Genomic DNA, 23,545 nt, shown 5'->3' with positions numbered 1-23,545 from the left:
ACACATTCATTCTGACAAACTTTTACACACTAACATAGAAATATAGTTCTTTTTTTGACCAGTGGAGGTAGTTCTGAAAAGAACTGGTTTTTTTGTCTTAGTTGTTTTATATTTTTTTGTATTTTTTTTAAAAAAAATTTGTTTGTTTTGGGGGGTTTTTTACACCCAAAAAATGTAACTTATTAAACAAAAAAACTGAGAAACAGGAACAAAAAAGTTTAAAAATATATATTTTTTAGGGTAACGGTGCTCTTCTTGCCTCTTTACAATTAGGTCAACAGATTGCTCACCATAACAAAGTAACTCTCCGCAGTATTTGCAATGAAAAGTGAGTTCTGAAAACTGTGGCACAATTATTGGATGTGGACTGCTTGGAGGAGGTGGTGGTGCAGTTGAGGTGCTAGCCACTGCAGGTGGAGGATTGTCTTGCAAGCTTCGAGTAAATAAATAAACTATTTACCTTGCGCTCGCTGCATCGCCAACTTGACAATGGGGCATTCTCGAGTAGCTTGCTTCAGGCCACTCTAGCATCAGCTTTAAGTGAGGAAGCAGGGCTTTCTCTACAGGCCTATTCTTGGCTTCCTCAGCCCTCCACAAGGAGGGAGGTGGGGCCTTTACGAAAGCCTTCTGCAGGACATTCCTGCTCAGCAATGAGGCTGGAAGGAGGGAGGGTGGACTTTCTCCAGGTCCCTGCTCCAACATGAGGCTCATTGTCAGGCGAGAACATCTACTCATCATTTCCACACCTCTGCTGCACACCATGGAGTACTGGATCACATGCAGTTGGAGACAGCAATGTTTTTGCTTGATGAACTCCTTTGTCGATTGCTCCAACAAAACTGTAAATGCATGATTCTCCAACACACACTACAATCTAGCAATGGCTCAATGGGACTATTCCAAAGTGATCATTGACTGAAAGAGGCGGACCAGTACCCACTTTGTGTATGTTCAGTTAGTGTTGACTAAATGACATTTGGCAGATACCCAACGGTGTTAGAAGACAAAGCTAATAAAAAGTACCACCTCAGTGCTCGTAATATCATTATTACTCAAGCGGTAGAACTATATATCTTCAAGAATCAGCCATGATTGATATGTCAGAAAATAAAGGGTTGGCCCAGTCTGTAGCCAGTTACTCATTAAAATGTATTGTGCTCGGGTCGGGAAGTTGGATGAAGTTTAAGACTGGAATGGGAATGAAATGAACGTTTGCGCACTACAAAAGGGATCTAAGTTGGTCGTAGTTAAAAGCAACCTATCTCTTCTAGCTGCATGCTGCATGATTTATATTACAAGGGGTATGAGACTTGCGACTTCGGCTCCACCCTTTTTGTTTTCAGACATCCCATGGGGACATTTTAATTTTACAATGTATGCAAAAAACTGTGCTTAATACTTTTTTCATAGCTTCACTTTTACATATCCAAGTTTGCACTTTTGTACCTGCTTTTCAGAGACATATATTTTTCAACAATATATGTGTTTTAAAATTTAGTTTGTTTTATTTTACAGTTACTGTTTAAAGAAGAATCCAAGGATGACATTATTCAACTGGGAAAGTATACGATCCCAACAATCATTTCTCCATGCCGACTTCACTATAAGCTGGATAAATAAGAAAATGAAACCTCCACGGGTATCATATTCCAATATAAGGAGTCACAATACCCAGGACTGTCGACCATACTTGGGAATGTTACAAGGTATCAGCCAAGACAATGATCAACACAAACGACCCTTACTGCATGAATAAAACCATTGGATAATGTAATCTTATCGTCAGCATCCCATCATCAGACGACAAACTTTCATTTATTCAGATTCAAATCTAAAGGATTCAGTTGTGATATCTTTTATGATACCGTAGATCTGACATCAGCTATGGAGATACGTCTCATTCTAAAAGCAATTCTCTTTCTGTCACTCAAAGCCATTGGAATTCCTGGTAACTTGATCATTCTGGGATATTTTGCACATTTCCGGATTTTTACTGGTAAATTGATTCCTGCTGATACAATACTATTCAAACTTTCCTTCATAAATTTGTTAGTTGTTTTGATTCGAGGCATTCCACAGTCTCTTTCAACTCTCGGAATTCAAAGGCTTTTTAATCAACAAGGATGTTGTTTTGTTATCTTCCCCTATCGGGTCTGCAGAGCCATGTCAATATCCATGACTTCCTTGATGAGCTGCTACCAGAATGTCCTTCTAGCACCCTCTACTACTTACTGGACGACCATTAAAAAAATGCTGGTTCAGAACCTTTTATCTATCACGCTATTCTTTTGGTGCTTAAATATGACCATTCACTTATTTGCAATGTACTCTTTTTCCTGGGGTCTCTATCTAAATTCTACAATCCATGTGTTAAACCTTGAATTTTGTTTAATTATCTTTCCATCGTACACTGACTTCCTGATAATTACATTGTCACCCACTGTTCGTGACCTTATCTGCATAGGTTTAATGAGTATCTCCAGCGTCTACATTGTGATGATCCTCTACCAGCACATGAGACGAGTAAAATCAATCCAAAGCACCAAGTGGAATGGAGGAAGCAATGCAGAAATCAAAGCTGCCAATGCAGTGGTGATGTTGGTTTCAATGTACTTATGTTTCTTTGGGCTGGATAATGCGATTGGGCTTTTTTCAAATAGCACTTCAACTAGTATATCACTTGAGCTCACAGATGCTCGGGTTTTCTTTGCTTCTTGCTATTCTGCTTTGAGTCTTCTTGAGGTCATTGCCACTAACAAAAAAGTTCAGTTGAAACTCAAGTATTTACCTTGAAGCACAACTCAAAACACTCCAAGAACCACCATCTTACATAAATAGGTCACTTAGAAATGATAATTATTTGCATATATTGTCAGTTGTGGTCTACAATGTGTACTTTTTTTCTGCTATTTAATTAAACAAATTTTACTTGTCCTTCTCCCCTAGACAATTATAATAAACTTCAAATACTAACTCGGTAAATTCAAACTGCATTCACATCATCCATTTAGAAAAAACATTTTTTTTTTTTTTAAAGAACCCTCACCCACCAACCTAGTTGGTGGCATGCTGCATCATTGGGTTCCCACCTAGGGTGCTGAATGCATCCTAGGTGGACTTCGATGCCTGATTACAGCAGAGCAGGAATTTTCTTTTTTTATGGGTCAATTTGTGAAAAGAGTGAGTTAAAACAGTCTCCAGGACACCCCTCCTTGCCAAAATAAATTTAATAAAGGGTTCCTGGGACAGGATTAATGGCAAAACGTAGATGTGAAAGAGATAAAAATGGTCTTGCAGATCCAGAATTAGGTCTACATGTTTCAGACAATTGAATTTGATTAAAGGCTTTCTACAGGACCAACAGTAATGGGCCAGGAAAAAGGGGTCCTGAAGGTGCATGTGCACCAGTGGTAAGGTGTGCAAAAGGAAAAAAACAATGTTCATGTTGTGGGGTGAAACTGTAGCTTATGGTTTTCACCCAACATGATGTACCTGGAGAAAATCAAATAGAAATTCACAAGTTCTGTTGTTGGATGATGCAGCACTCGGTATAGTACATCCATGCACTGTTTATGTTTATGTTTATGTTTATGGGATTTATAGAGCACGTGACTACCCTTGGGCATCTCAGCGCTGAGGAACGATAGAGTGAGAGAGGAAGACTAGTTTGGTGGGAAAAGAAGGTCTTAAGTTTTTTTCTGAACTGAGTTTCTTCTTTGATCGATCGGATGTCAGGATCTAGGCTGTTCCAGAGCTTAGGTATTAGATGGGAAAAGGACCTTCCCCCCCATCTGGCTCTTTTTGTTATGGTGTTCTTCATGAGGGACTTTGAGCTGGACCTCAGTTGTCGTGGGGGAATGTAATGGTTGACCAGATTTTGAATGAGTACCGGACCCCTTCCGTGCATGGCACGATGAGCCAGGTTGAGTGATTTAAATTTAATTCTGGCTTGAACAGGGAGCCAGTGTAGTTCCTTCAGTCTAGGTCTGATTGACTGTCGTCTGTTGACTGTCACGTATACCTCCAGTTGTGGCATATATAATTGCAATCATTCTTGCATGCCACTAAGGTTATTCTTTTGGTCAGTGTATGCGTCCTCCGTAGACGATTAACTGACCTTTATCGGTCAGTGAACATGCATGTGACATGTTGGCATGCCTCACTCGTTTGCATGCATTTTTTTTACCCACTCCCTGCAAGACGCGTGTGTGGAAAACATTCTATTGTGTGTGCTTGTAATCACTATTCTTAACAACAGGCATCCTTCAGGTCCGAGTGCTCTATTCCAAGTGTGTGACCTCTCCTGTCAATGTGAGCAAACTATGATCAGGCATTCATTAGTTATGGACCCTTTGTCAGGCAGAGAATATTGCAAGGTTGTATTATGACTATTGTAGAATTTCCCTTCTGGTGAATGCACCAGAATCCTCAAGTAAAATTCAGTTCCAAAGTTGTGTGCCTGTTACATAATGATATCTAGGAGTGAAACAGTATATAACTTACTTTTGTTCGTATGGTATTTAGTGACATGGACCCCGGAGGGGGGCGGTGCCTATAGTCACACTCTGGGGAAAAAAGGAAGAAAGTGTAGAGGCCAATATGATCCTGGTAAGTTAGTAATCACTACCCCCAAGTTCTCTGCTTGATTGGGTAAATGATTGCAGGGTCTTGCCCCGGTTCCACCAAGGTCAGCAACCCATGTGGATAACCTTTTGCAGCCCTTCCATTAGGTCCCAGAGATGCTCCGGTGTGGAATTCTGCAGGCAAAGTAGCCACATCGTAGTGAGCAACACGTCTCTGCCCTCAGTCGTGTGGTGACTGTGTAGGCCTGTTCTCATTGGTCCGAAGGGAACGGAATCCTGGGAGTTAACGTCTTGCATGCCATGTAGGGTGGAGCCTGCCTAGCATGCTAAAAAAGTGTCCTTATTCAGCGCAGCTAGTGTGTGTATACTATGCAATATGATGGGGAAAAAATAATAATTGTTTTATGTTTTCATGTTACGCCTCATTAATTTAGGAACATGGTGTTGATTCAATCGGATGTCATTACTAGTCTAATCATTAGAACTAGAGACAAAAAAATGTGAAGAGAGCTTAGTTATGAAAGATGGAACCATGATCCTTTAGGAACAATGATCAATACATTTAGGGGTCGATTCCGAATCGGGAAAAAAAACGTTCGTACGATTTGTATCCGGAGCCCTCTCCGTACGAATCGTACCCGTCCGTCCGAGTCGCGTAGTACGATCCGTATTCTGTGAATACGTCCGAATCGTCGTGAGCGTACGTATTGCAAGGCTGAAACCGTGAACCGTACGACTCGTACACATGCCGTACGACCCGACGAGTACGATCCGGACCGGGGTATAAGGACGCAATTCGTATGGTCCACGTCAGGTAAGGGCGAGTCGTACGGAAAAGCACACAAACACATACACACGGTACGGTCCGTACACCCCATGATTGCAGGGGTACGCACCGTACCCCTGCGATCATGGGGTGTACGAGCCATACCCCGATTGTACGATGGGTGTACGAGCCGTACCCCCATTGTAGGATGGGTGTACGAGCCGTACCCCATGTACGATAGGGGTACGGCTCGTACACCCATCGTACAATGGGGGTACGCCTCATACACCCATCGTACAATGGGGGTACGGCTCGTAGACCCATCGTACCATACAATGGGGGTACGGCTCGTACACCCATCGTACAATGGGGGTAAGGCTCGTACACCCATCGTACAATGGGGGTACGGCTCGTACACCCATCGTACATGGGGTACGGCTCATACACCCATCGTACAATGGTGGTATGGCTCGTACACCCATCGTACAATGGGGGTACAGCTCGTACACTCATCGTAGGGTACGGTGCGTACCCCTGCGATCATGGGGGGTATGCACTGTACCCGGGGGGACGTTCCGTACCTTTTTCGGCGCTAACTCTGCTTTTACGGCTGTTTTCAGCTCCCTTAGAAAAAGGGTCGTACGGTGCGTACCCGACACGTATCGTACTTGCTGGGTTGTAAAAACCAGCCGCGACCCGTACAGATGTCGCGTACAGCGGGTTCTGAGGGAGAATCGTACGGAGATTAGAGTCGTACGGTCTCTGTACGACTCGTACGGAGTACGCCTCTTGGTATGAATCGTACTTCGTCGTACGTACGGGGGACGTTGCAGGGTACAATTCGTTTGGGAAAAACGCTCCAAATGGCTATTCGGAGCGGTTTTTCCCGAATCGGAATCGACCCCTAAGTGTTGCCAGAGATTGCAGTCAAATAGTGTCTCATATTTTTTTGACAATCAACTTTATTGATTTTTTAGAACAAAGGCAAAAATTACATTGACAGCACTGAATGCAAAATCCCCTATTTGACAATAGAAAGCATCTGATGTGAAGTCACAAGATGGGCACATCGGACGGGCACTTATCATTATGACAGAAACAAGCGTCTCCCCTCTCTGGTCCCCTAACCCATCTGGTCTACCCATTTGCCCCACACCCATTGATAATTGGCTGGACAACCCCTGGCCTCAAATAAGGGTTTCTGCTGAGCGGCGCACTAGCCCACCCGATGGCATTTAGTGATCTTTGGGGGGTCAGGCCACACCTAGGCCATGTCGATGTCTCATTTGGCCACCACGATTTATAAAAGTGAAACATCTAGGATTCTGGATTGATGAGAAATTGAGCTGCAGGGACCAGATTAATAAAGTGGTTTCTACTACCACCTATATTCTAACATCTTGTAAAAAAATATTGCCATCACTCCCTAAAGCAGCACAAAAAACTATTGTTACTGCTTTAATTATGCCTAGGCTGGATTACTGCAACAGTCTGTACCTAAAGATACATGAGGGATCTCTAAACAAAGTACAGGTTCTGCAGTACACAGCAGCCAGACTACTTACCCGCATACCTAGAGCTGAATCCATCTCCGCCCAAATTAAAGCTCTACACTGGCTTCCAGTAAGGAAACGTACCCAATTCAAAGCCTTATGCTTGGTTTTCAGGGCCCTTCATGGAATAGGGCCAGAATTCCTTAAACAACTCACCTATTGGTACAACCCTACCAGAACGTTACGCTCTTCTGACGCCAAGATGGTAACAATACCAAGGGTGAAGAAGGCCAACTGGGGAGGCAGAAGCTTCACAGTTAATGCAGCTAGGGCCTGGAATGAACTTCCCCTCTCTCTGAGGAGCATGACCAATCTTTTTGCTTTCAGAAAGACATTAAAAATGTGGCTTTTTACAAATGAATCCAAGAAAACCCCCAAAAAACAACCCACCCATCTCTCTATTTGGCTTGATTTATTTTCAGAGCTTCTCCTAGCGCCAGGACACCTTTTTGGTAACAGATGCGCTTTAAAAATAGCTCTAACATTAACATTAACACGATTGCAGTGCCTAGGAACAATGTGTATGCCCAGGTCCCATCCAGACCATCAGTAATTCCCAGGAGGAGACGCAGGGTATCATGTGGTACTTGCCACCCCAACATGTGTGTAAGTTCTGTTTCTATTTTATCCCAATATCTTGTGAGGTGGGGGCATAAGCAAACCATGTGGAAGGCGTCTGCTGGGTGGTGCCCACATAGCATGCAGTCAGGTGATGCCCGCAGACCTGCTTTGTGTAGTCGGTCTGAAGTAAGGTATCCAGTGTGGAGGTAGCAAGTACTATGGACTAGACGGAGTCTGGCTGAGGTAATGATTCTGCTTGGGGGCCATCAGAGCATCCCACCAGTCCTCCTCCTCGAGGGGGCCCAACCAACCATCCCAGCGAGCCCTAAGTGGGTCCAGAGATGTGGGGCTCTTGTTTGTGAGACTGCGGTATATGCGGGTTATGCCTCCCTCCTGAGGTTCCCCATCATGACCTGTGCTTCTGGGGGCTGAATTCAGGAAGCGTGGTACCCTGGGGATGTGCGAGTTGAGGGCGTGTTGAATTTGTAAGTACTTGTAAAATTATGGGGTGTGGAGAGAGAAGCGACTCAGTAAATCCTGAAAAGACCGTATATGATCCCCTACCCACACATCGCCCAGCAGGGAGATTCCAATGTGGTCCCAATGTGTAAACCCTCATAATGTTACCACCTTGCCGAGCCATGTACCCTGCCAGGGTGGTGTTTGCTGAGTCAATATACTTTCGCAGTGTGTGATGCAAGGCTGAACGCCAGGCCAAGAAGACCGTTCCCGTCACCCCTGGGAGCACTTGGGGGATGGGGGAGCCATACAGGAGGGCTTGGATCCTAGGAAAGTTCATACCTTGAAGCTCGGTTTGGTAGGTGGGGTAAGCCCATCCCCCTGTAAACCAGTCATTGAGGACAAGCAACCTCATCGCTAGGTCCTCCGTCAAAGGACATAAAATTGCAACAGTCAAGGGACATGTGCGGTCTACCCGTGCCCCATAAGAATAGTGTGGTCATGGAGTCGATCTCTGAACCAGCTATGGGGGTAATGGAAAGTAGTATTTTGAATTATATGAGAAGCGAGGGTAGATCATCCTTTTAAATAATGCAACCCGTCCAAGTGGATTAAGTGGCAGGGCTTGCCAGAGACTGATAACTGTACTGGTCCGCTTAACCAGCAGGGTGACGTTCAGTGCCCATTCCTATTCAGGGAGCTGGGCCACCCATATGCCGAGATATTTAAACAACTGTCATCTAATAGGGATGGGAGACTGCCAGTCGAAGCACTCCCTGGAGGGGTGGAGAGGCACAGGGGTTGACTTGGCTGGGTTCAACCTGGGACTCGAGACCTTCTCAAAGTGTTGGAATGATTGGAGACATTTGGGACCGGAATGGGCCAGGTCTGCGAGATAGAGCAGCATGTCGTCCGCATACAATGTGATTTTGTCTTCGTGGTGGCTCCCCCACAAACAGCCCTGTATTGAGTCATCGGCGCGAAAAAGGCACGCCAGGGGATCCATCGCAAGTGTGAAAAGGAGTGGGGAGAGGAGGCAACCTTGACTTGTGCCCCTCCGTATTGGGAAGACCTCAGATAGAGAGCCATTGACCAACCCCCTAGCTTGGGGGTTAGAGTAAAGGACGTGGATGGAATGGCGGAATTGTTGACCCATGCCTATCGTTGCAACAGCTTTGTCGAGATAGTGCCAGTCTACCGTATCGAAGAACTTTTCGAAGTCTACGAGAAGGAGCGTTAAGTGGGAGTGAGCACCTGATGATTGGCAATAGCCAATTGGAGGCACCGTATACAGTGTCTGGTGGGAATCTATGACATAATATCGACATACAGAATATCTACATACAAAATTATCGCCACAAAAATATCGACATCAAAAATATCGGAGTTATATCTTCATAAAGGTAAGTACAAAAATATCGGAAAAAAAATATCGTAGTATAAAAATATCAAAAATAAAAATATTGTTTTTTTAAATGTATTAATAATAATGTAAAAATAATTTAAAAATACATATAATTTTACAAATATTAAATAAAAAAATAAAACATATTAAAAAAATAATAACTAATACATATACATTTAAAATAAATTTAAAACTCTACATATAAATTAATATATATACTTACTCCACATATTGCAACAGTAGGAAAAGCGTTGGATAGCGTAGGGGTAAAAATTACTATTCCCACTCCAGAGGGCGCAACAGTAGGGAAAACGTTGGATAGCGTAGGGGTAAAAATTACTATTACCACTCCAGAGGGTGCAACAGTAGGGAAAGCGTTGGATAGCGTAGGGGTAAAAATTACTATTCCCACTCCAGAGGGTGCAACAGTAGGGAAAGCTTTGGATACCGTCGGGGTAAAATATACTATTCCCACTCCAGAGGGTGCAACAGTAGGAAAAATGTTGGATAGCGTAGGGGTAAAAATTACTAATCCCACTCCAGATGGTGCAACAGTAGGGAAAGCGTTGGATAGCGTAGGGGTAAAAATTACTATTCCCTCTCCAGAGGGTGCAACAGTAGGGAAAGTGTTGGATAGCACAGGGGTAAAAATTACTATTCCCACTCCAGAGGGTGCAACAGTAGGGAAAACGTTGGATAGCATAGGGGTAAAAAATACTATTCCCACTCCAGAGGGTGCAACAGTAGGGAAAGCGTTGGATAGCGTAGGGGTAAAAATTACTATTCCCACTGCAGAGGATGCAACAGTAGGGAAAGCGTTGGATAGCGTAGGGGTAAACATTAATATTCCCACTCCAGAGAGTGGGACAGTAGGGAAAGCGTTGGATAGCGTAGGGGTAAAAATTACTATTCCCACTCCAAAGGGTGCAACAGTAGGGAAAGCGTTGGATAGCATGGGGGTAAAAATTGCTCCCCACACTACTCCCCCTTTAACACACAACACACTACACACAAAAAAACACAATTAATATAAATATCAATTAATCAATTAATAACAATAAATATTATTAAATTGATGTAATCATAAATGAACTAATTAACACATATTAATTATCAATTAATTAACAATAAATACCAATACATAAATACAATCTCTTCAATTTATTAAATTTAATTATATCACACCCTATTCCCCTATAAACACACAACCCACTACACATAAATAAATCACATCATTTAATCACTTAATAATAATTAATTACCAATTAATTATTAATTAACAATAACAACAAATTTAATATATTAGAACATTACCTTCAATTAATTTAATTAACTAATTAATAATAATTAATTACCAATTATTATTAATTAACAATAACAAAAAATAAACATATTAGCACATTAACTCTAATTAATTTAATTAACTAATTAATATTAATTAATTACCAATTAATTATTAATTAACAATACCAAAAAATTAAACATATTAGCACATTAACTCTAATTAATTTAATTAACTAATTAATATTAAGTAATTACCAATTAATTTTTAATTAACAATAACAAAAAATAGTAAATACTACTACATTAACTCTAAATAATTCAATTAACTAATTAATAATAATTAATTACCAATTAATTATTAATTAAAAATATTATATAAAAAAATTAATTAATTAATTATTATTAAATTACTTCCCACCCTATTCCCCTATAAACCCACATCCCGCTCTGATACTAAAACGCAAAATGTAAACAAAATTACTAATTTCCAAACAAACATTAAAAAACATATTTAACAAACATATAAACAACATAATAAAATACATAACACTAAACAAAATTTCGATATTAGTAAATTTCGATATTAGTAACATACATACCTTAATAACGATATTCTGTCTGTCGATATATTGCACATCGATATTCTATACCATCGGAATTAAAACATCGATATTATTGTATATCGATATTTTAATTTCGATATTTTGTGTCTCTACCGTCTGGTGGCACAAGCAGGCATGAAGCCACATTGGTCTGGGTGGATCAGTGTGGCGAGGAGTGGGCGCAGGCGTTTGGCTAAAACCGTAGCATCGATTTTAAGATTGGGGTTGATTAAGGAAATTGGTCTGTAATCCGCGCAGGACGACGTGGGTGGCTGAGTTTTTGGGTACGATCACAATGGTGGCTATGTCTGTCTCTAGAGTGATAGCGCCAACTTCCACCAGTTGGTAAATCAAGATCAGACCCTGATCTTGATTTACTCAATTTTTGCATTAGGGAGACTCACTACCCCGCATGCAAGCAAAGCTGCAGAAGTGAGTGTGTCACCCTTCTGTTTCTCATATGTGTGCTGGAATAATTCTGCCCCAGACATGAAATTTAATTTATCAACATGTCTCCCTTTAGATTTTTAGGAGCCTTTCGAGAGCCCATTAGAAATCGTACATTGCCCGTCCTTCCCTATACAAGTAGGTGGTATTTGATTCACCTACCTGACTTTTCACCACTGATACCTACTTTATCACTGCACTGAACCATTATTAATTATTCTTAGGTGCTCAACTTGTCCTGACAAAGACCCCGACGTGAGGAAACCGCTCACCCACCTTCTTGCTAGGGTCGAAACGTGGACCCTTTTACCTAACATCTACAAGCTCATAGAATGGAATAATCTAATTTAAAACGTATCTATGAGCAATGTATATATGGGATCAAACTGACCTGTAATATGCTGTAAAGGTCTTCTTGTACATAACTGTGATTGTGTCTCTGTCACTACTCCTTTACCCTGTCCCTCACTCACCAATTCACTACCATTGCCCTATCTTCCTTTATTCTTCTCACACTGAGAGCACTGTAAATACTTTATGCATTACCAATGTTTTGGAACTAGTGCATTGCAACCCATTAATGCTTTGATTGACAATAACATTTAATGCCTGTGTTACTTATGGAAATTAAATTTCCGTTTTTGAATTTGATTCAAATCTTGAGTGGTGAATTGTTTTCTGTAATTTTGATATGAAAAAGAACTACTACGTCCATTTTCTTCCACGTGCTGTATTACTGACCCAGGCGGGGTAGTGTTTTCTTGGGGTCCACCCCGTAAAAATTATCCCTCTAAATTGGGAAGATCTCAGATAGAGAGCCAATGACCAACACCCTAGCTTGGGGGTTACAGTAAAGGACGTGGATGAAATGGCGGAATTGTTGACCCATGCCCATCGTTGCAACAGCTTCGTCACGATAGTGCCAGTCTACCGTATCGAAGACCTTCTCGAAGTCTACGAGAAGGTGCGTTAAGTAGGGGGTGAGCACCTGATGATTGGCAATAGCCAATTGGCAATACAGTGTCTGGTGGCACAAGCAGGTATGATGCCACATTGGTCTGGGTGGACCAGTGTGGCGAGGAGTGGGCGCAGGCGTTTGGCTAAAACCGTGGCATCGATTTTAAGATCGGTGTTGATTAAGGAGATTGGTCTGTAATTCGCGCAGGACAATAAGGGTGGCTGAGTTTTGGGTATGATCACAATGGTGGCTATGTCTGTCTCTGGAGAGATGGTGCCAACTTCCACCAGTTGGTGGAACAAGGCCATGGGGTGGGGAACTAGCTGTTTGCGGTAGGACGTGTAATACTCCTGGGGAAACCCATCAGGGCCCGGAATTTTACGAGATGCCAGAAAGGAGATCGCCACTCCTATTTCCTCTGGTGTGAAGGGGTGTCCTAACCTAGCAGCTTCCAATTGTGACAGGCAGGGATTGTGGGCCTTCAAGGGGCTAAGGAAGTCCGCAAGAGTGTCGTTTATTTGGCACGCTTGGTATAGATGGGAGTAAAAAACGTAGCAAGCTCGTGCAATCTCCGTGGAGATACATCTGACGGAACCCAAGGGGTCTTGGACCTCATGGATTATCCAAGATGCCAGGGGTTAGGAGGCCAGCCTGTGGAGGAGTCTCCCATTTTTGTCCCCAATCCATACACAGAGGCGACAGATAAATGACACAGCAGTTTGGACAACTCCAGTGTGGTTTGCTTAATCTCGTTCGCACGGCTGCCAGTTGCCGTTCTTGGGGCTCGTCTGGGAATCCGGTCAGGTCGGTATCCAACCGTAGTGCCCTTGCTTCGAGGATTGTGAGGTGACAACTTCGGGTCCGCTGCTGTGCTCTGAGGTGGCCCTGGCAGCACCCTGGCTGGTAGCTTTACCCACTTCCCAAAGGATACTAGGTGAGGTCACCGAACCTAGGTGGGTGAAGAAATATTGTTTAAGTTCCTCTAACACTGCCTTGTGAAATTCTTTGTTTTGAAGGAACCAGGTGTTCAAATGCCATATGGGGCATAGTCCAGCGGGAGTGTGGCCTAGGTACATAAGCACTGCTGAGTGGTCCGAGATTCCACGGAGTAGAATGGAGGCATTGGTCATGCACTGACATTCGGGCCAGCATAAGAATCATGTCTATTCGGGTGTGGGAATAGCGTGCCGCTGATGTATGCTGTAGTATACATATAGGAATTTTGGGACGTCATCACGAAGCCCCTTGACCGCAAGCTCTACTTTCAGCTAAGAGTGGGAAGCCTGCCGGTAAGGGCATTCTCCAATAGATAGACTAGTGGGGGCAAGGTGGCTTGTCTGGCTTGCTCGGATGTTCCTGAAACCATTGGCCATCTTCGCCCAATGTGTAGGTTATTGGGAATGAGGAGAGGAATGATTGCAGTTAGAATTATTTGCACCAGTCCCAATATGTTTGTGTATATAGCAGTGGCGAAATTCCTAGGTTGGGCATGGACGATTAGAGCCCGGCTGCTGAAAGCATAATATATTAGCCAACCTCGTAGGCCAAGTACCCATATTAATTATCGCATAATAATATTTGTCATATTTGTATTGTAAATTGAATGATTTTATTTATGTATCTTATGAATTTTTATGAATTTTTATAATCTGGATTTTAATCTGGTTTTATCTACTGAATTTTATACATGTACTTTTATATATATGGAATATGCTTTTATGACAATCGTCGAATAAAGCTTGCTTGACTTGACTTGGCTTTAGTACTTTATTCGATAAAAACATTTATCATAAAAGTAAAAACCAATTTCGAGTACAACAACCCTTAAAAGTTCATACGCAACAATATACAAATCTTAAAAGCAATAAAAAACATATATACAGTAAAAATAGAACGAACCAGGAGGGCCATTAAAAAAAACAGAATAGCAGCAGAGTCAGACACAGTTAGCCCAAGTTAACTTTTAGTACCCTCGTTTGAAATCATCTTTATCTGGTTTGATCGTATCTGCCAGGCTCTTCCCAAATATTTCGCAACCTCACACACCAAAGCCAAAGATGTTACATCTGTTCTAAGAATGCGTAGGGCATTAAGATGCCGTCTGAAGCCCAACTCCCTTCAGATCGGCCTAAGCCATCGTCTTCTTGCCCTCCTATAGGCTCTACAAGAGAACAAGAAATGGGCTAAAGACTCTTTGGGGCATGGGCAACATGGGCATGAAGTATGGTTGGGCAGGGAAGATCTCCACTTCTCAGTAAATGAGTTTAGTGGTAAGCTTCCATACCTGAGTTTTAGGAAGAGAGTTCTGTCGCTGGGTGTTTGGATAAAATCCAGAAATGGTTTGAGCTTTCTGACAGACTTATTGTTCAGAAATTGGTCGGTCAGAGGTCCCCACCTTTGCCCCTCTAGTTCCTCCTTCTGGACCCAATACCAATAGATTTTCTTAAGAACATTTTTTGGTGGGAAGGATTGAGTCCGCCAGAGCTCACCCAATCCTAACCGCATGACCAACTCTTTCAGCTTGCTCAGCCATCGGATCTTAACACAGCCGCCCAAGCTGATGAGTTTGTCAAATGCTGCGGCGTAGTTTGCTAGATCTGTTGATCTTCGCAGGCGCACTCAGAACAATAATGGGCGCAGGCAGACTATATCCTTGATTGAGCGTCTGCCCAAATCAAGAAAAAGTGGCTTTAAAGGGGTTGAGACAGGGAGCGAGACCAGATCTTGCCAAAACGTATTCTTCTTACCTAACCAGTTCTGGGATGTTTTCAAACCCCCAGAGTTCGGAGCCATAAACCGCTGAAGCCAATGCCTTCCCTTCAAACACCGCCAGGGCTGGGGCTATGGGTCTGCTGTTCGTGCCTCGCTGGTCTCTTGCGATGGCTCCTGACACTCTTTTCAGGTTCAGCAGCATTTTCGAGATGTGGGAATTCCAGGTCATTTTGTTGTTAATTCTTATTCCCAAGTAATCAAATGCCTTGACTACCTCCAGGGGCACCCCATTGAGTGATGTATGCATGTATTGTGGAGAGCTGGGATAACATACTTTCCATACATCACCTAGGCCCAAGTTGGCCACCCAGTCAGACAATATCTTGTCCGGGAGCAACCTGGCAGAGGAAGGGATACCCGTGGAGTCATGTCATTTCATTTCATAAAGCTTTATTCGGAACAGGAAACAAGTCCATAAAAGCACAATACACAAAAATACAATCAAAAAAGCGGTGGCCATACTAATACAAACTGTACAAATCGGTTAATAATGGTTAAAACTGCATGCTTTTCCTAGCATTAATTGATTTTAAAAGGAAAGTCGCTGTATAAAAACAGACATCAGGGTGTTGAAGATTAAAAAGCAGTCTCATGGAGTCTTTTACATTCCTTACTCCAAACTTCACGAACATTGGTTTCAAATATGCAATCCGCAGGTATTTATACAGTTGACAGAACAAAAGAAAGTGCTTAGTGCTTTGTAAACAAATGTTGTCACATGGGCAGGGACCAATAGGAGGTAAACGCTGTTGAGGGAAGGCCACTAGGTTGTGGACTATCCCAGTTCTCAATCTAGTCAACACAAACCGATGGGCCTTCCAGGTCACCTGCGATAAATACGGTTGGAAGCCCGAAAAATCATTTAGATCATAGTATAAAGTACAAGAGGAAAGAGCAACATTCTCTTGGTGCCATCTGTTAGCTTGATGATTTAAAAAAGAGTTCTTAATTTCTTGTTTGGCTAAATCAGAGGCACCACAATTGTTAGTCAAAACATCCAGGCCAAAGTACTCCTGAAAACAATCCACATTATACTTTAGCCAAGGAATCCTTCGATAATTATCCAGGGACAAACAGTCTGATATAATGGATCTACACAAAGACGTCTCTTCTTTCATCCATATTGAACGCCAGAGCATAAGTGGTCTCAGGAGAACCATATCGGAAAGATGGAAAATACCCAATTCTTTGTGCACTAAGACATTGGAGACTGAGCTGGGTAGACACAAGAGTCTCTTTAAAAAAGTGTTCTCCTCTACCTGGAGCGGTCCCGCCGGGGCATAGCCCCAGACACCTGCTCCATACAGGGCCGTGGAGAGGCATCGAGACTGGAAAATTTTGAGCATATCATGGACACGCCTGTCCCCCAGCTTCGTAGCCAACGTAAATATGCCATTAGAAGTCCTGGCCATCTTAGATCTTACATTATTGTGTTCGCTAGACCATTTGTTATGTTTATTGTTTGAGAATGTGACCCCTAGATAAGAAAATTTATCGACAATTTGGACCTTATTCCCCTCAATGAAATATGAGAAGGGCTTCCTTCCGTTCCTCCTTCCACATTCCATTACAACAGTTTTAGATTTATTAATTACTAGCTTTCTTCCTTTAATAAATAAGGAAAAACCATCCATCAACCGTTGGAGGCCTATGGGGGTGCGTGAGATTAGAACCGCGTCGTCCGCGTATAATAAAACTGGGACGCGGTCATCGTGTATTGTGGGGGCATCCACTGCCATAGATTTTAAAATTGAGTCTATCTCATTAATGAAAAGGGTAAAAAGCAGTGGAGCCAACACACATCCCTGTCTAATTCCACGCCCGATTTTAAACTTGGTGGTACATTCCCCTTGGATACCGTAACGTACACAAGCTCGTAATTTGGTGTACAATCGAGCCAGAAAAAATACGATACCCTCGGGAGCCCCCATTTCAATAAGCTTGGCCCATAGGATGGCATGATCCACTAGATCGAAGGCACTACCTAAATCCGCAAAGCAGAGATAAATAGTGCCTGGTTTTGCTAGGGTATATTTATCGATAAGCAAGTCTAGGTTAAGACATTGCTCTATCGTGCCACGACCTTTCCTGAAACCAAATTGACTGTCGGCCAGTATACCGTTCTCCTCCACCCATTCTTCTAATCTTACCATAAGAACTCGGCTCATGACTTTTACGGAAGAATCCAACAAGGAAATCGGGCGATAGTTCTTGGCATCCCCACGATTACCTTTTTTAAATATTGGGATGATAATCGATTCTTCCCATGTCGGAGGTACCTCATTACAAACTGCAGCATTAAAAATATTGGTTAAAAGTGGGCCCCAAACTTCGGGTACTAATTTATAAACATCGATTGGGACCCCGTCTGGACCCTGTGCTTTCCCCCCTTTACTAGCCCTGATACTGTCTATAACCTCTGAGACGGAGATGTTTAGTGGCAAATGGGGCCATCTAACCGTCATATCCTCCATGACACTGTCAGAGTCAAAGATTTTAGAGAAATGAGAAATCCACTCCTCCCTAAGGACGGTGATAGTTAGTTCAGGGATTTTTTTGTCTTTGAGAAAAGGGGAATTCATTGTTTTCCAAAACAGGGTACAATCGTTCAATTCAGCAGCCCGAGCCAGGTTCTCCCACGCCTCCTGCTGGAGCTCCGTTTTCCTACGTTTTAAAATTTCCTTGTAACTACCTCTAAGACTTAGAACCAAGCTCTTATCTCTGGGTTTGGTTGCTAGTGCCTTTTTTAGTTCTTTGAGGGCTAGTGTACAGGCTTGATTAAACCATCCCCGCAAGCGTCCTTCCTTATGCTTAGCGGTAATCGTAAGTTTAGAATCAATGATTGAATTAATATAAATAAAACATTTTATAGAGTTGGCAGTGACATCACCGTCGTCTAAAATCCCTACAATATCTGTCAGACAACTTTTAATAATGGAACCAGAGGTAATCTCAGCCTTGTCCCCATTCCATCTAATTCTCATACCATTGGGGCGGTGGGGTTCGATGTTATGAATACTCCCTGTGTTAGGAAACCTTTTGTTTTCCCACAACAGTGCCTCAACAGTCAAACAATTATGGTCACTAAACTGCATATCGACCACTTTGGGAGCCATTACCCTGGTTTCTAGGCTCGAGGAGATACAGATGAAATCAATCACCGAGGAAGCTCCCCGGCCTATGAAGGTTGGGGTATGTTCCTCACAATCATTTCTGTCATTATCCATGATGTTCATATCATGTCCGTGGAGGAAGAGATTTAATGATTCCCCATAGTGATTGTGTTGGAAATGTAATGCACCCTCTCCTTGACAATTTTCCATCCGGCATAAGTTTAGGTCAGAAAGTGGACAAGTAGCAGCATTAAAATCCCCTGCCATAAACAGATCAAAAACGACATTAGAAGTAATGATAATATCGTCAAGGGCGCTAGATAATGCTTTAACCCGTGGAGTCAATAGTGGGCTGCATAACCACCTTAAAGCCCCCACTGAGGATCATCTAACCTTCGGGAAGGTTGGAGATGTTATTAGTGAGATGTTGTAGTGTGGAAGTCAGTGTCGTGGGTGGGATATAGATAGAGAGAAGGTGAAGGACAGCTTCACCCAGTATCCCCAAGAGAATCACGAAGCGCCTCTGTGGGTCTTCAGTGACATTAGAGAGAACAAATGGAAAGGTCTTTCTGAGGAGAATGGCAACTCTATGAGAGCCCCTGCTAAAGCCAGAGTGCATCACCCTAACGAAGCCATAGCACTCTAGAAAGGCACAGTGGGTTTCTTGGAGCAGGTGGGTTTCTTGGAGCAGGAGGAAGTCGGGAGAGTGTGGATGGGCATACTTCAGGACTGCTGTGCGTTTAATTCAGTCAAGCAGACCGTTTACATTCCAGGACATGACTCGGAAGGAGCAGTGTTCTTGGGGTGTGAACGTCATGGGGGCCTGGCTCGGCTATTGAGAAACTGTCTGCAGTGGGGGCAGCGGGTGGTGTTCTCAAGGGGCTTCATCCTTCCTCCTCTACACAAAATGGCAGCCAAAAAGGCTTGCGGCCCCAGTCGCAGCCCTCTCTGCACCCGGCCCTGGGTGAAGCAGGGTTATCAGAAGGCCGCGTTCAGTGGGAGCAGGGGAAGCCAATGATGTCTGCAAGGGTTTGTTTACCCTCCCTCCGCCACCTGACATGGCAGTTGAAAAGACACTGTGCGGCCCCAGATGCAGACCCCCGGCATCAGACCCCACAGCGGGCACAAGACATGGTTGTGGGCCGCATCCACCAAACGCAACCTTGTGGGTCTTCAGGGGGCAAGGGGCAGTCACAGGTCCCACAGCTCTCCCCCATCAATGGCCCTTGAAACGTCGGGCCAGTTGGTAGTACACTGGATCCCCTGGCTGGTATTAAATTTTTTGCAAAACAATAGGAGAGAGTGAGGGTGGTTTACAATAGTGTAAGGTAGGCACTCCTAGTCTCCTTCTAGAGAATTTAACACAACAAATGGAGGAGTACCCCCTAAAGGCGTGATAGAGAGAGTCTCTGTGCCTAAAGCTTAAGGCTTAATCAAGCACTTATGCCCAACCTTTATGCAGGACAAAGCGTGTCCTTTTAGAAGACCCCTCACTCACCAACCACACAAACTGCAACAGCGAAAATGTAGTCTACAGAATAACATGCCCTTGTAATTTGCACTACATTGGTATGACCGATAGAAAAGTGAAATTACGTATAGGGGAACATAGAAGCACCATCAGGTGCAAGAGGTCCATGACTAGATTGACAGAACACTATCTGTCTGCGGGACACACACCTGATGACCTACAATGGACAATTATTGAACAAATAAGCCCGGGGAACAACCTGACCCAACGCCTTTTTGAGAAAGAACAAAGATGGGTGTACAGGCTGTCCACCCACAAGACTGGTTTGAACAATAACATTCCCTGGAATTCAGTTATGGGGTGAACTATATATCAATAAAGAGAGAGTAACAATACCCTAACCCATGGGCAAAAACCTCCACGCGCCCCGCTGTGCCATCAATGCCCAAATGGTCAAGTGAGAAGTAAAACGAATAACTCTTGCTATACCTTCTTTCCACCCCCCTATTTTTGGCTCAGTTAGGCACCCCTACCTACAGGCAGGAATGCCCCATTGCAGTTCATAAACTATGTTTAACTGTTTAACATCGAAGGAGTGCAGCACCCACAACGCTGGCCTTCCATATTTTTATTAATTGACAGTCCCAGTGGACATAATCTTGCTAGAACAGTTTTCGCTTACTTAACTGTGAGCACAGCCTGGTTGGAGCGAACCTCGGGCACCCTAAACACTCTGAGCGCCCATGGTTTCCATAGAAACTGAGTACCAAGCCTCTGTTTGGCACAACGGCCTGGCGATTTGTTTGCCGACCCATGTGACCCGCTCGACCACGCCCTTTCCAGGAAGCTGAGCGCTCGACTTATCTTCGATGCCTCAATGTGTTTCAGGGATTCTCATGGCGTACCGTCTACGGAACCAAGTAGGTTACCAGTTCGAGGAACAGAAGCCGCAAGTAAGTCGCATCACACACGATCCCCCTGGACTTTGCTAGTACGCTCGAGATGACATCCCGTCACTCACCGCGTTTGCGCCCGTTTTTTACTTTCACCCCCCAGGTAACGCGAGCATCCCTTTTGGAACACGGACGCCCATGAAGCGGATTCTTACCGCTCTATGAGTAAGCTGAATATTTTACAAATATCCAGGTGTCGTCTGGCTACATTTATAGAACTGTGAAATCCTTAACCTGGGATGATTAGATGTAGCGTTCCCTGGTTTATTGTGAGACATCTTGCCTCTCCGTAGTGCTATTTTCACCCCGATATGCACAATCTGCATAGTTTTCACCGCTTAAGTACTCTCCCGTTAAAAGCCTTCAGTATTTAAAGCCAGGAAGCTCTTCAGAGTAGCACCAGTACCGGAGCCATGTACCAATCTCTGTGGCCAGGCACGCTCATAGTGTGGTAGTCAGTACTGTGGTAACTGACTTAGTATGTCTGCCAACTACTATGAGGGGCACTCTTTTTATCTTTATATGTGACATGTACAACAAATGTTTGTCTTTTGTACTGTGATCCCAACCACCCTTTTCCTGGAATTTTTCTTCACAGGTTTTTCTTCCAGACTGGGGAGAAGACTGCATTTTGCAAAGGGACACAAGTTTGGGTTTCCATTCTTCACTGATCTAGGGCAGGGCGCGCCTTAGCGTGTGCGTACCACCCAGGTCACTTTTTTCACTGGTCCTGATGAAAACCCACAATCGCAAGATGGTTGAAACATGTAGACCTGTATTTTAATGACATAGCACACGTCGCTATTTTATAAAACTACACGTCTTGAACACCGGAGTCTACCTAATTAGACATAGGTGTCACAGTTCTTTTATTAGGGTGTCCAGTCATTCAGGAATAAAGTCTTGTAGTGAGTAGAATTGGCCCCTTTTTAAATCACATATCACCCTTTTTATCACTGCACATATAAAAGAACATAAATACCCGCTCCACTGTAATCAGGTGTCGTAGCACACCCTGTTGGCACTCGGCCTTCGGGGTGGGACCCCGATGATGAAGCATGTCACCAACTAGGTTGGTGAGTGAGGGGTCTTCTAAAAGGACACGCTTTGTCCTGCATAAAGGTTGGGCATAAGTGCTTGATTAAGCCTTAAGCTTTAGGCACAGACACTCTCTCTGTCACGCCTTTAGGGGGTACTCCTCCATTTGTTGTGGTATTAAATTTAGCCACGGAGGTACAAGGCGGCTGCCGGTTGAGGCCCACTAAGTGTCGGGCCCTCCCGCGTCTCCAGGAACCTCACCAAAGGAAGAGGCCTCTCCGAGGGTCATGTGGCAGGGTGATCCGTTCCGGGTCTTCGGTAGAAAGGGCTGTCCCACTGCCCTCGGTTGCCTCCCCGTGCCGTCGAGTCAGCCGCCGTTCTCTGCGCCAGCCCAGGGCCTCTGATGAAGCGAGCATGGGTCTCAGTCCAGCAGCGTTGATGAAAGGTAGGGCACTGCAGTGCAGAGATCGGGTGCCTCCCTTTTGGGTAGTGGCTACGGTACTTCGCAGCAATTATGATTGCGCCGCAATGCAGTGATGTTGGAAGGATTTTCCACAATGGATGAGTGGCACAGGTGGCAGCAAGGCATTGACTGTATTTTAGAGTAGTGGATGGCTGCCGGTGCATGGGGATCTTGGTGCAGATGACGGAGGGGTCCGGAGCAGTCTTAGAGTGCGACCCCCATCTTGACGTGCCAAGCTACTCCCCCTGTTAATGAAGTTTTAAGGAAGCAGTGTCTCATATTTAATACCATAAAGAGAGACTGCAGATTTTCAGCAAATGTATTATTCAGCCCGTTTTTAAGGCGTTTCATCGAATATTATCATTTAATCCCTTTGTGTATGTGGCTAAACCGTAAATCCATCTTTGTTCTTTTTCAAAAAAGACGGCTCTCGATTGTCTTATTGGGGATTAAATTGTTCAATGACAACCCAGATTAAATCATTGATTGTATGGCCATCTTCTAAGAAATGGTCTGTCATTCTTGTGGTGTTACATCTGCATCCTATATTGCTGCGATGCTTACAGATTCTCACCTTGATCTTTCTGATGGTCATCTCTATGTAGGGTAGCTGACATGAGCAAGTGATTGTGTATATAACATTGACAGAATTTAAATAAGTGTGTTTATAATATTCCAGGTCTTGCCTGGCTCCAGGTTCAACGACTTTGTGGTGGTCGTCAGGTGAGATACCATAGAGGTCCTACAAGGGATAGCGGGCCCCAGGCAATTATCACTGTGCTCCTTTGGTGTTCTTGCTGATTCTTAGGCTGAGCAGTCTTTTAAACTCTTCGCCTTTTTTAATGAAAGCAACATTGTTTCCCATTTCATTTTTCCTGATTGTAGGATGTGCCAATGTCTGTTAATTATTTTGGTCACTTGGTTTAAGATTGTGCTATAAGATGTAACACAAGTGAGAGGTACAGTTGCATCTGGCCTGGGCATTCCATCTGAACATTAGGTGAGGTTGTGGTGCAATAAACTGTCCAGGGAAACCAATTAGGTCTTGAGTAGTGGTGCCACTGTTTTGGCCATTGTCAAAATCTGTTTCTGCTTTTTTGTTTCCCTTTAGAACTGC

General features: G+C 43.7%; 1 protein-coding gene across 1 annotated transcript; it reads left to right on the top strand.

The window, feature by feature from the left end:
* The first annotated feature begins 1,884 nt into the window (after positions 1–1,884).
* On the top strand, positions 1,885–2,793 carry LOC144752677 (olfactory receptor class A-like protein 1). Its single transcript, XM_078640546.1, has one exon. It carries the CDS (start codon positions 1,885–1,887, stop codon positions 2,791–2,793), a length of 909 nt encoding a protein of 302 aa, XP_078496672.1.
* The last annotated feature ends 20,752 nt before the right edge of the window (positions 2,794–23,545 follow it).

This window comes from Lissotriton helveticus, chromosome 5_1, assembly GCF_964261635.1.
Source record: "Lissotriton helveticus chromosome 5_1, aLisHel1.1, whole genome shotgun sequence".
Lineage (NCBI taxonomy): Eukaryota > Metazoa > Chordata > Amphibia > Caudata > Salamandridae > Lissotriton > Lissotriton helveticus.
This window is presented reverse-complemented; position numbering and strand designations above follow the sequence as displayed.